This window comes from Entelurus aequoreus, linkage group LG22 (assembly GCF_033978785.1).
Source record: "Entelurus aequoreus isolate RoL-2023_Sb linkage group LG22, RoL_Eaeq_v1.1, whole genome shotgun sequence".
NCBI classification, from domain to species: Eukaryota; Metazoa; Chordata; class Actinopteri; order Syngnathiformes; family Syngnathidae; genus Entelurus; species Entelurus aequoreus.
In genome coordinates this window covers 7,272,011-7,284,510 of record NC_084752.1, presented here as the reverse complement: position 1 = coordinate 7,284,510, position 12,500 = coordinate 7,272,011, and the positions used below count along the sequence as shown (strand labels likewise).

Below are 12,500 nucleotides of genomic sequence, written 5' to 3'. Positions count from 1 at the left end.
TTAATTATGATTGTGTGTTGGAGAAATTTCAAGTCTTAATTATGATTGTGTGTTGGAGAAATTTCAAGTCTTTATTATGATTATGTGTGGGAGAAATTTCAAGTCTTTACTATGATTTTGTGTTGGAGAAGTTTCAAGTCTTAATTATGATTTTTTGTTGGACAAATTACAAGTCTTTATTATGATTGTGTGTTGGAGAAGTTTCAAGTCTTTATTATGATTGTGTGTTGTAAAAATTACAAGTCTTTATTATGATTGTGTGTTGGAGAAATTACAAGTCTTAATTATGATTGTGTGTTGGAGAAATGTCAAGTCTTTATTATGATTGTGTGTGGGAGAAATTTCAAGTCTTTACTATGATTTTGTGTTGGAGAAGTTGCAAGTCTTTATTATGATTGTGTCTCAGACAAATTACAAGTCATTATTATGATTGTGTGTTGGGTAAGTTTCAAGCCTTTATTATGATTGTTTGTTGGAGAAATTACAAGTCTTCATTATGATTGTGTTTCCGAGAAATTACAAGTCTTTATTAAGTTGGTGTGTTGGAGAAATAACAAGTCTTTATTATGATTGTGTGTCCGAAGAAAATACAGTAGAGAAGGGGTTCATAGGGCCCCGTTCCTGGGAGGATCTCGCGTGAGAGGAAGAGGGGAAAGCGCCACTCTACATAGCCACTGACACTGTGGTTACAGTTGGAATTGTCACAAAACACATTTCAAGACATTCAACACTCTACTGCCGTCTGGCGGCTAAAATGGGTAGTGCACTCCCCCCCGATCCGTCACATTTCATGTGTCAGGTAAACCGCAACAAACCTTTTCCTGAGGTTGTTTGAGGAGGCGGATCTAGTTTGTCACCTGCTCCAATGTACACAATCACAACGTGGTGGTGGGGCCAAAACCACGTGAGATTTTAAAATGATTATCACTGTGTGTGGAGAATCTACAAGTGCGTGTCATCGCTGTGTAGGAGAAATTACAAGTGTGTGTTGTGATTGTGTGTTGAAGAAATTACAAGTCTTGTCATTTTGTTGTAGGATGAATTACAAGTGTGCGTTATGATTGCGTGTAAGAGAAAATGCAAGTGTATAAGAGGACTCGCGTGTGTTATGATTGTGTGTAGGAGAAATGACAAGAGTGTGTTATTATTGCATGTTGGAGACATTACAAGTGTGTATTGTGAGTAGGATACATTACAAGTGTGTGTTATGATCGTGTGTAGGAGAAATTACAAGTGTGTGTTTGTTATGATTAACTGAACATAGTGATAGTTAATGATCTAATGTCAACCTATTTATTATACCATAATTTGCAATTAAATATTGATGTTTTTTTAAAGGTTTGTTATTAAAACCTCTGATACAATATTTATTGGCAAATTTCAACCTTGTTGTATTTTATTGTTTGCTTTTTCATCTCCGATATAGCAAAAATAATATGCAGCTTTTCCTAATATGTTAAATAATTTAATAATTGGAATAGGGAACGTTGTTACATTTCAACATGTTAAGCAAAAATATTAGTATGGAGAAGATGTAGCATTAAATACGCTGTGCTTCTTCCTACTCCTTTTCTGACATGTTAAATTGTGCAAGTATCCACATGTTCTTTATCTAGCTAAATCTAATCAGATAACCCATTCCTCAACATTTGCTGAAACTTTCATTTAAATATGCCCATAACTTTTTGAGTTATTTTTCTCGACAGATTGCTGTTTTTAAGGACCCATAATGCGAAACACAAGTCAAAGATCCTCTATATGACAGATTGCTGTTTTTAAGGACCTATATTGCGAAACACAAGTCAAAGATCATTTATATGACAGGTTGCTGTTTTTAAGGTCCTATATTGCGAAACACAAGTCAAAGATCCTCTATATGACCGGTTGCTGTTTTTAAGGACCGATATTGCGAAACACAAGTCAAAGATCATTTATATGACAGGTTGCTGTTTTTAAGGTCCTATATTGTGAAACACAAGTCAAAGATCCTCTATATGACCGGTTGCTGTTTTTAAGGACCGATATTGCGAAACACAAGTCAAAGATCATTTATATGACAAGTTGCTGTTTTTAAGGTCCTATATTGCGAAACACAAGTCAAAGATCCACTATATGACAGATTGTTGTTTTTAAGGACCTGTACTGCGAAACACAAGTCAAAGATCCTTTATATGACAGATTGCTGTTTTTAAGGACCTACACTGCAAAACACAATTCAAATGTCCTCCATATGACAGGTTGCTGTTTTTAAGGACCAATTGCAAAACACAAGTCAAAGATCTTCTACATGACAGATTGCTGTTTTTAAGGACCTATACTGCAAAACACAAGTCAAAGATCTTCGATATGACAGATTACTGTTTTAAGGACCAATAGCAAAACACAAGTCAAAGATCTTCTAAATGACAGATTGCTGTTTTTAAGGACTTATACTGCAAAACACAAGTCAAAGATCTTCAATATGACAGATTACTGTTTTAAGGACCAATAGCAAAACACAAGTCAAAGATCTTCTAAATGACATATTGCTGTTTTTAAGGACTTATACTGCAAAACACAAGTCAAAGATCTTCGATATGACATATTGCTGTTTTTAAGGACTTATACTGCAAAACACAAGTCAAAGATCTTCGATATGACAGATTGCTGTTTTTAAGGACCTATACTGCAAAACACAAGTCAAAGAACCTTTATATGACAGATTGCTGTTTTTAAGGACCTATACTGCAAAACACAAGTCAAAGATCCTTTATATGACAGATTGATGTTTTTAAGGACCTATACTGCAAAACACAATTCAAATGTCCTGTATACGTCAGGTTGCTGTTTTTGAGGACCAATTGCAAAACACAAGTCAAATATCTTCTATATGACAGATTGATGTTTTTAAGGTCCTGTATTGCGAAACACCATGCAGTCAAAGATCATCTATAAGACAGATTGCTGTTTTTAAGGACTTATACTGCAAAACACAAGTCAAAGATCCTCTATATGACAGATTGCTGTTTTTAAGGACCTATACTGCAAAACAAAAGTCAAAGATCCTTTATATGACAGATTGATGTTTTTAAGGACCTATATTGCAAAACACAATTCAAATGTCCTCTAGTCTATATGACAGGTTGCTGTTTTTAAGGACCAATTGCAAAACACAAGTCAAAGATCATCTATATGATAAGTTGCTGTTTTTAAGGACCAATTGCAAAACACAAGTCAAAGATTGTCTAAATGACAGATTGCTGTTTTTAAGGACCTATACTGCAAAACAGAAGTCAAAGATATTCGATATGACAGATTACTGTTTTAAGGACCAATTGCAAAACACAAGTCAAAGATCTTCTATATGACAGGTTGCTGTTTTTAAGGACCAATTGCAAAACACAAGTCAAAGATCATCTATATGACCGATTGCTGTTTTTAAGGACCTATACTCCAAAACACAAGTCAAAAATCCTATAAATGACAGATTGCTGTTTTTAAGGACCTATACCAGAGGTGTGGACTCGAGTCACATGACTTGGACTCGAGTCAGACTCGAGTCATGAATTTGATGACTTTAGACTCGACTTGACAAAATGTAAAGAGACTTGCAACTCGACTTAGACTTTAACATCAATGACTTGTGACTTCACTTGGACTTGAGCCTTTTGACTTGACATGACTTGCTACTTTCCCCAAAACCTAAAGTTTAAAAAGTTATTTGGGAGCGCTCCGTAGCTTTCATTTTGTACGTGTATGTCTATCAGCGTGTGTGCTGCGTGTCAGCGTGTGTGCTCTCAGTACAACAGCCAATCAAATTAGATCTACATTGTTTTCATCACACAGCATTCATCCAATCAAATTGCAGGACAACCAATGAACAAGAGTTGTCAAACAACGCGCCAGTGAGAAAGATTTATACCAAAGTTGGTTTCGTTCGGGTATAAAAACTACGACTTGGTCAACAAAAAACGAATTGCCGTATGCAAATCACGCAGTTCGAATATTACAGACGGAGACGCAACAACTTCCAACTTCGTTCGACATTTGAAGTTGCACAAAGAAGGGTAAGTTTTGAATGTAAGCTAACGTTTATTGGCTAAGTAACATGACTTTTATTTGCTGTGTAGTTAAATCAGTGAGGCTGTAAACTCACTGCTAACGTCATAACCATAGACATCTTATAAGTAGACGCAGCATCGAGGGCTACTGCTTACTGGCGCAGACGAGACGCGGGGCCGCCATCTTGGAGTGGTGATCCGCTCCACTCAGTGCAATTCATTTGGCAGGAGCAATGAACTGTCAGCGCATTTAATTCATTTTACCTCACTGAATACCACTCATTTTCACGCGCTTTTTTGTCATACGTGTAGCTATGATAACGGACACATGTTTTATTATTCATAGTTTGCTTAACAGTAATAGAATATTCTTATATGCTATAAGTGACCAGACGTCCGAGATCAAAACTGGGAATATAAACCCAGAGAAGGGGGAAAAAAACGGTCAGCTATTTTTAAGTTAAAGAAACAATATAATTACGTTATGTATACATGCGTATATCCTACATAAACAATGTATGAATACATTAGATATCTATATATCTTATAGACCGTATCTCTGTTGCTGCAGCAGCAGAGAGTTTATTCTGTCTTGACACTTTGTATTGATATTTTGTATTACATTCTTCCCTTAAATGATAATGTTTACAGTGATTGTTATATATGTATTTTTTATGTATGTCGCTTTGGATAAAAGCGTCTGCCAAATACTTAAACATATATAAACACCTGAAAGTCTTTATATCAGCTAAAACCACCAATCTGTTTCACTGGATTCAGAATAAAACCAAATGCTGTCTTACCCAACAATGTTAGTATTTGAATATTGTTACTTGAAGACTTATTCCTGGTTACAATTATACTGTTAAGAAAGTATTGTCTTATATTTTGCCTAAAATGAGAATGCATCATAATCAGTGGCGGCTGGTGAATTTTGTTTTAGGGGGGGCTGAAAGTTTGTAAACCAAACCCCTGTAGGGGCGTCATCCTCCCCCAGAAGATTTGTTTGTGATTTTCACATACAAATATTGAAGATCTTTGCTCCTTCTTAACTCTGTGTTAAATGTTATTTTCATAAAATACAACCAAAAGTACATTAATGTTAAATCTTACTTGTGAAAAGTAATCCCCCGATTCCTATTTTCAACAGTCCGCTCATTTGAGCAGGAAAACGCTGAACACCAGCCCGGCATCTTTGTTTCCTACCTGTCAACTGTCAGTTTAGGCTGCTCGCCGGCTCCTCATCACCACTTCAAGATGCAATTTGCTCGCGTCACAGCAACCAATACTGCGTCTACTTATAAGATGTCTATGGTTATAACATCATTTCAAACACAGCAATATGTTGCGTCCACTGCAGATTGCTTCCTTATTCATACTTTTTGTCAAGTGATTTTTTTAAGCAGGGTTGCATGAGGTACCTACACATAACGTTACGTTAGTCATTGTATCACACACAGTAACATAACGTTAGACGGCGGTCAGCAGCACCGCATATTTTAGCCACCTACAAAAAGACAAACATAGTCAAATAAAGGTCAGTTAAAATGTATACTATATTAAGAATATGTGTACATATTGCATAGGGCCCTGACATCTAAAAAGTACAACTCTGTTCATTGTTGTGTTCATGTATTTGTTATGTTTTTCATGTGTACGCACACATAAACACACATACAGTATGAGATGAGATCAATGAGATAAGGTAAGAACAGAATAGAAACTGCTGTGGAACTAGTTACAATGCAATATGCCATGGAAATACAATGTTAACACTTTTGTACAAATAAGTACAGTTGCACTTGTTTTTGCAAATGTGTTTATTCTGTAAAGGAATGAGTTAAATGTTTAAAATTGTTTAAACTATTAAAATGACTGGTTAATAGTGCTATTATGAATTGCAATGTCAGTACTATTTTTTTTCCTGCTGTTTCAAATGCACTTGTTTTAATAAATAAATACAGCGGTTTAAAAGCATACACAATCTGTGTAAAAATATTAGTCTGTGGTTAAAAGGACTTGAAAGGACTCGAAACTCAAAATGCAGGACTTGTGACTTGACTTGAGACTTTCCAGTCTTGACTTTGGACTTGACTCGGGACTTGCCTGTCTTGACTCGGGACTTGACTCGAGACTTGAGGGCAAAGACTTGAGACTTACTTGTGACTTGCAAAGCAATGACTTGGTCCCACCTCTGACCTATACTGCAAAACACAATTCAAATGTCCTCTATATGACAGGTTGCTGTTTTAAGGACCAATTGCAAAACACAAGTCAAAGATCTTCTATATGACAGATTGATGTTTTTAAGGACCGATACTGCAAAACACAAGTCAAAGTTCCGCTATATCAGTGGTCCCCCGTGGACCGATTGTTACCGCACAAGAAATTAAAAAAAATTAAATAAAAAAATAAATAATATATATATATATATATATATATATATATATATATATATATATATATATATATATATATATATATATATATATATATATATATATATATATATATATTAAATCAACATAAAAAACACAATATATACATTATATATCAATATAGATCAATACAGTCTGCAGGGATACAGTTCGTAAGCACACATGATTGTATTTCTTTATGACAAAAAAAAAAAAATACAATTTAAAAAAGAATTATAAAATACCCCCCGGTCCGTGGGACAAATTTTCAAGCGTTGACCGGTCCGCAGCTACAAAAAGGTTGGGGACCACTGCTCTATATGACAGATTGCTGTTTTTAAGGACCTATACTGCAAAACACAAGTCGACGATCCTCTATATGACAGATTGCTGTTTTTAAGGACCAATTGCAAAACACAAGTCAAAGATCTCCTATATGACAGGTTGCTGTTTTTAAGGACCTATACTGCAAAACACAAGACAAAGATCCTCTATATGACAAGTTGCTGTTTTAAGTACGAATTGCAAACCACAGTTCAAAGATCTTCTATATGACAGGTTGCTGTTTATAAGGACCTGTATTGCAAAACACAAGTCAAAGATTCTCTATATCAGTGGTCCCCAACCACCGGGCCGATTGGTACCGGGCCGCGCAAGAAATTAAAAAAAAAAAATATATATATATATATATATATATATATTTTTTTTTTTAAAATTAAATCAACATAAAAAACACAATATATACATCATATATCAATATAGATCAATACAGTCTGCAGGGATACAGTCCGTAAGCACACACGATTGTATTTCTTTATGAAAAAATAAATAAATAAAACTTTTTTTTTTTTTTAAATCCGGCGCTTACCTTATCATGAAAAGCACATTTAATTAAAAAAAAACGTTATCATGGTCTTACCTTTAGGTATAAATGAGTCCATGCCAGCTCCTTTTGAAGAAAAGCATCGATATAGAAGTCTTCCTTATCTTTCTTCAGTTTTAAAAGTCTCTCTGTCTCGATGGAGATCTTCCTTTTAAGTATTACCTCCTGCTTGGATTGAAAGTCCAGTTTAGAAAACTGTTTTATTTTAGATATGTAATCCTCCATGGTCAAAACAATGGCTGCGCACTCTTGCTGCGTGTCTTCTTCTTCTGCAGCACAGGTCTTCTGCAGTACCAGCAGTCGCAAGAAGGATCACTAGCGCCCCCTACCACCAGGAGGCGGGAGTCATTTAATGACTCATATTTGACCCGGCGGAAGTGCCAAGCATGCGCTAATTATTTTGCGAAATTAATTTGACCCGGCTGTAATTCTAGGCATGCGAATACCATATTCCTGTATTTATAAATACAGCTTCACTACTTTAGTCATATTTTTTGCGCTTATGTTCTAAACATCTTCTGTTTGTTTGAGATTGCCATCAGGGCCACAAGTGGAAAAGGACCTACTGCAAAACACGAGTCAAAGATCCTCTCTGTGTTAGGAGCACATTGTGGGGTTTTTTTTTTTTAGGCCTTTTAGCATCTTTGGACCAGAACTTTGGGTACCAGGAGTGAGTCTTGAATTGTGGAGCGGAGGGAGGTCACCTGGTGCGCATGCCCAGAGTCCCCCCGCGGCGCTACTGATGGTGCGCCTAATGAAGAATAATAAATCATGAAAAAAGGGGAAGGGGGGGGCTTTAGAAGGTGTGTGTGTGTGTGTGTGAAGGAGAGAGAGAGAGAGAGAGAGACAGAGTGAGCGAGAAAGGGGGCGGGGAAGAGAGTCAGTCTGCCCCCCCGCCTCAGAGCATCACCACTTGGGGTCCCAGCAGCATTCGGCATCGCAGAGGAGAATCTAACCTGCATGCAAGACCACCGCTCGGAAACTTACTCCAACACCAAAAATCCTAAGAGAACTAAAACGTTCTTTCAAGATCACACGCTGGACTTTTTTCCTTTTTTTTTTTTTTTTTAAGAGGGGACGGTATTATAAAGGTGCTCTTTTGCATGGCTCAACATCCTAACTTTTTACTTTTTTTTTAAGAGGGTATTTTTTTTTTTTTTTTTTTTTTTTTTTTTTGGGGCGGGGGGACGGTTTAACTGATCGGTACCGGAGACGTTCCTCGTCCTTTGGACCCTGACACAGCTCCCTAAGCTGAGGAGCCACAACAACAAGAAGAAGAATAATAATAAGAAGAAGAGGCGGAGTCGTCGTCATCCCCAAAATTTAAAAAAAGGAGCACTCCGGGGCTCCGACGCGCGCAAACATGATGATGATGTCTCTGAGCAGCAAGCAGCCCTTCGCCGCCATGGCCCACGCCAGCCTGGCCGAAGCCAAGTACTCCTCGCTGCACTCCTCGGCCTCCTCCTCCGCCTCGTCCACCATGACCTCCTCCGTCTCCTCCTCGTCGTCCACGCCGTCCTCCTGCTCGTCTTCCCGCCACAGCGGCAGCAGCATCATCAGCACCAGCAGCTCGGAGGCGATGAGGCGAGCCTGCCTGCCCACCCCGCCGGTACGTATGTATGTATGGGTGGATGTATATGTATGTATGTATACATATATATGTATGTATATGTGTGGGGAAAAAATCTATTTCATCTCTACAGGCCTGTTTCATGAGGGGTTTTCCTCAATCCTCAGGAGATTTTTTTCCCCACACATACATATTACGCTCTACCACGGTATCGAGCACTATTTTTTTGGATAATCTAATTAAGACATATATATGTATGTATATATATGTTTGTATGTATGTATGTATGTATGTATGTATGTATGTATGTACGGATGTAGAGTATCAATCAATCAATGTTTACTTATATAGCCCTAAATCACGAGTGTCTCAAAGGGCTGCACAAGCTCTCTCTCTCTCTTCTCTTCCTTTCTGTAGCAGCAAAAAAAAAAAAAGTATATTTTTTGTTCTTCTGCAAAATGTTTATTTTTCCCCCCACTTATGAATTCGGTGAATTAATTTTGATGACCCACGTGCTCCTCTCTCTCCATTTTTTGTTTTTTTTGTTTCTTTCTTTCTGGAAATGTTGTAAATTGCATTGGAGGGGGGTTCAATTCCCAGCTGACAATAATGTGCGCATTCTATTTGCAATCGCAGAGCAATATATTCGGCGGCTTGGACGAGAGTCTGCTGGCCCGGGCAGAAGCTCTCGCCGCGGTGGATATCGTCTCGCAGAGCAAGAACCACCACCACCACCACCACCACCCGCCGCCGCACCACAGCCCCTTCAAGCCGGACGCCACCTACCACACCATGAACACGCTGCCGTGCACCTCCTCGTCGTCCTCCGCGTCCTCGGTGCCCATATCGCACCCCTCCGCCCTGGGCGGCCACGGCCACGGCCACGGCCACGGGCACGGGCACCATCACCACCACCACCACCACCACCACCACCAGCCGCACCAGGGGCTGGAGGGCGACCTGCTGGAGCACATCACCCCGGGCCTGGCGCTGGGCGCCATGGCCGGGCCGGACGGCTCGGTGGTGTCCACCCCGGCGCACATGGCGGGCATGAACCACATGCACCAGGCGGCCCTCAACATGGCGCACGCCCACGGCCTGTCCACGCACATCGGCATGAGCGACGTGGACGCCGACCCGCGGGACTTGGAGGCCTTCGCCGAGCGCTTCAAGCAGCGGCGCATCAAGCTGGGGGTGACCCAGGCGGACGTGGGCTCGGCGCTGGCCAGCCTGAAGATCCCCGGCGTGGGCTCGCTCAGCCAGAGCACCATCTGCCGCTTCGAGTCGCTCACGCTGTCCCACAACAACATGATCGCCCTCAAGCCCATCCTGCAGGCGTGGCTGGAGGAGGCCGAGAAGTCCCACCGGGAGAAGCTCAACAAGCCGGAGCTCTTCAACGGCGCGGAGAAGAAGCGCAAGCGCACCTCCATCGCCGCGCCGGAGAAGCGCTCGCTGGAGGCCTACTTCGCCATCCAGCCGCGGCCCTCCTCGGAGAAGATCGCCGCCATCGCCGAGAAGCTGGACCTGAAAAAGAACGTGGTGCGGGTCTGGTTTTGCAACCAGCGGCAGAAACAGAAACGCATGAAGTACTCGGCGTGCGTTTGAAATGCACCCACGGACTCCGGGACGCTTTGTAGCATATATTTTCCTTTTTAATATTTCAACTAAAAAAAACAACAAAAAAAATGCAGGAAAAAAAAAAAACACCCTTTTTTTTTTTCTCCCTATTCGCCATCATCCGTGACTTTGTGAATAAGAAGAGGGGGAAAACAAAAACAAAAAAGGGAGCCGTTGGAGTCTAACCTGCCAGCAAGTAAGGACCGAACGCTTTCCGACACTTGTTTAAAAAAAAAAAAAAAAAAAGACTTCAAAATTGTATTTTTTTGTTTTTTTTTCCCCCCCAGCCATGATTAATAATTTCACAGGAGTTAAAATAGAGCAGAAAATAGCAACTGAGAGCACTTGGTTTATTTATGAGGGGACGTTCCATTCATGCTTAATGTGAGAGATGGAATAATAACAATTATTATTATGATGATAAATGACTGCCAAAATATCTCTCTGTAAAAACGCCTCATTTTACACGCTCCATTGTGTGTCCAAACGTGCAATTTTTTGTTGGCGGGGTGGGTGTTTAAAAAGAAAGAAAAAAAAAATGTCATTTTTGTATTTATTTCGTTGAAATGTTCTTATTGCAATACGTTTACAATCCAGCGTGGGCCCGCAGCATCTTATGAACTATTTATTGAGTGAGGTCATGTTTACTTCATTACATATTTATTGGGATTCCCCCTCACCCCTCCTCCCCTGATTTTTTTTTTTTTTTTTGTGTTTTGCCTGAGAAAAAAAAAAAAAATCTAATTGTGAATCGTAAAAATTCACACGGTTTTTTTTTTCTCTCTAAAGATGTTACAATCTACTCTGACGCTATCTATTTGTATAAATATTGAGGAAAAAAAAGGAGTCGTTGCTTGTTCCAATCACCTTGTTTAATTAAGTCATGTTATTATTGCGATTTATTTTCTAATATTCGTTAGAAAGCGAACAATGTAAATACGTCATCGATGCACATAAATATATTCGTACAGGTTTTTGCTGTATTGCTGTTTTAGCTGAGGTCTTTCTGTAACGTACGTTGCTTCTCTTTTCTTTTTCCTTGATTTTTTCCCCCCCAAAAAATATATTGGTTACGTTTTTCAGAACGTTTATCACACGCCATGTTTTTTGCTTCTTTTTTTTTTTTTATTTTTTATAAAAAAACAATATTATTTATTTAAACAATTGAACTGCAATGTGTTTCATTAAAGAACAAACTTTACCATTTAATTTATTATGTTTTTTTCATTTGTTGTTATATTTGGGAAGCCCAGACATGCTAATGTGCTGTTATTTTATTTATTCATCTGTTTATTTATTAATGGAAGAGGAGGGAAAACGCTTTAGCTGTGGGATGCACAGCTTTAACAAGAAAAAAAAGGAGGAATAACCTTATTTGGGCTTCCTATATCACTCCTACTATTAGCATACAATAATATTAATATGCAATCCAACGCATGAGATTTTTCTCCTTATTTGGGTATTTCCGGCCTCTTTCTATTCTGCATCAGCACCACCAGGTGATTTAGGGCTGTCAGCTTATTGCAGCTTACCTGAGAGCAAATGCTAATATTCTATTAGAGCCTTAATCAGGGGCTCTACGGAGGCCCGGATGGCTCCCTGGAGCGGGGACTTGCCAGATGTCAGCCCGCCAGAAAAACAGCTCGCCTGCCAAGGCGTATACCCCCACCTATACTCGCATCACTACACCCTGCAACACCACCTTTACCCTTTTAAATACACACTTTGAAGAGGAAGGGGTAAGAGAAAATGGCGGTTATTAACATTGTCATATTGGAAGCAAACAACTCGACTAAAATACATCAGAATCAGAATTGGTTTGGATACAAAGTGTGCATAAAAACACAGAAGGCCTACTTAAGGGTGGGTAAAATATTACACAATTGGCCATTTAGGCAAAAATAAATAAATAAGTAAAGACATATTTTGAGTTCGCTAGGGAACTGCAGTTGGGTGCCTAAAATGCGGCCCGG

At 39.2% G+C, this 12,500-nt stretch overlaps 1 protein-coding gene and 1 long non-coding RNA gene across 2 annotated transcripts in view; one reads left to right on the top strand and one right to left on the bottom strand.

Annotated features, from left to right (window-relative positions):
- Nucleotides 1-12,500, bottom strand: part of LOC133639695 (uncharacterized) — a 142,780-nt gene that overhangs the window by 8,121 nt on the left and 122,159 nt on the right. The window lies entirely within an intron of this gene.
- pou4f2 (POU class 4 homeobox 2) overlaps nucleotides 8,204-12,500 on the top strand; it is a 4,641-nt gene continuing 344 nt past the window's right edge. The window contains exons 1-2 of the mRNA XM_062033432.1: nucleotides 8,204-8,949; nucleotides 9,547-12,500. The exon at nucleotides 9,547-12,500 is cut by the window's right edge and continues 344 nt beyond it. Coding sequence (XP_061889416.1) covers nucleotides 8,704-8,949; nucleotides 9,547-10,515 — 1,215 coding nt within the window. The 5' untranslated portion in view covers nucleotides 8,204-8,703 and the 3' untranslated portion in view covers nucleotides 10,516-12,500. The remainder of the gene's footprint in view (nucleotides 8,950-9,546) is intronic.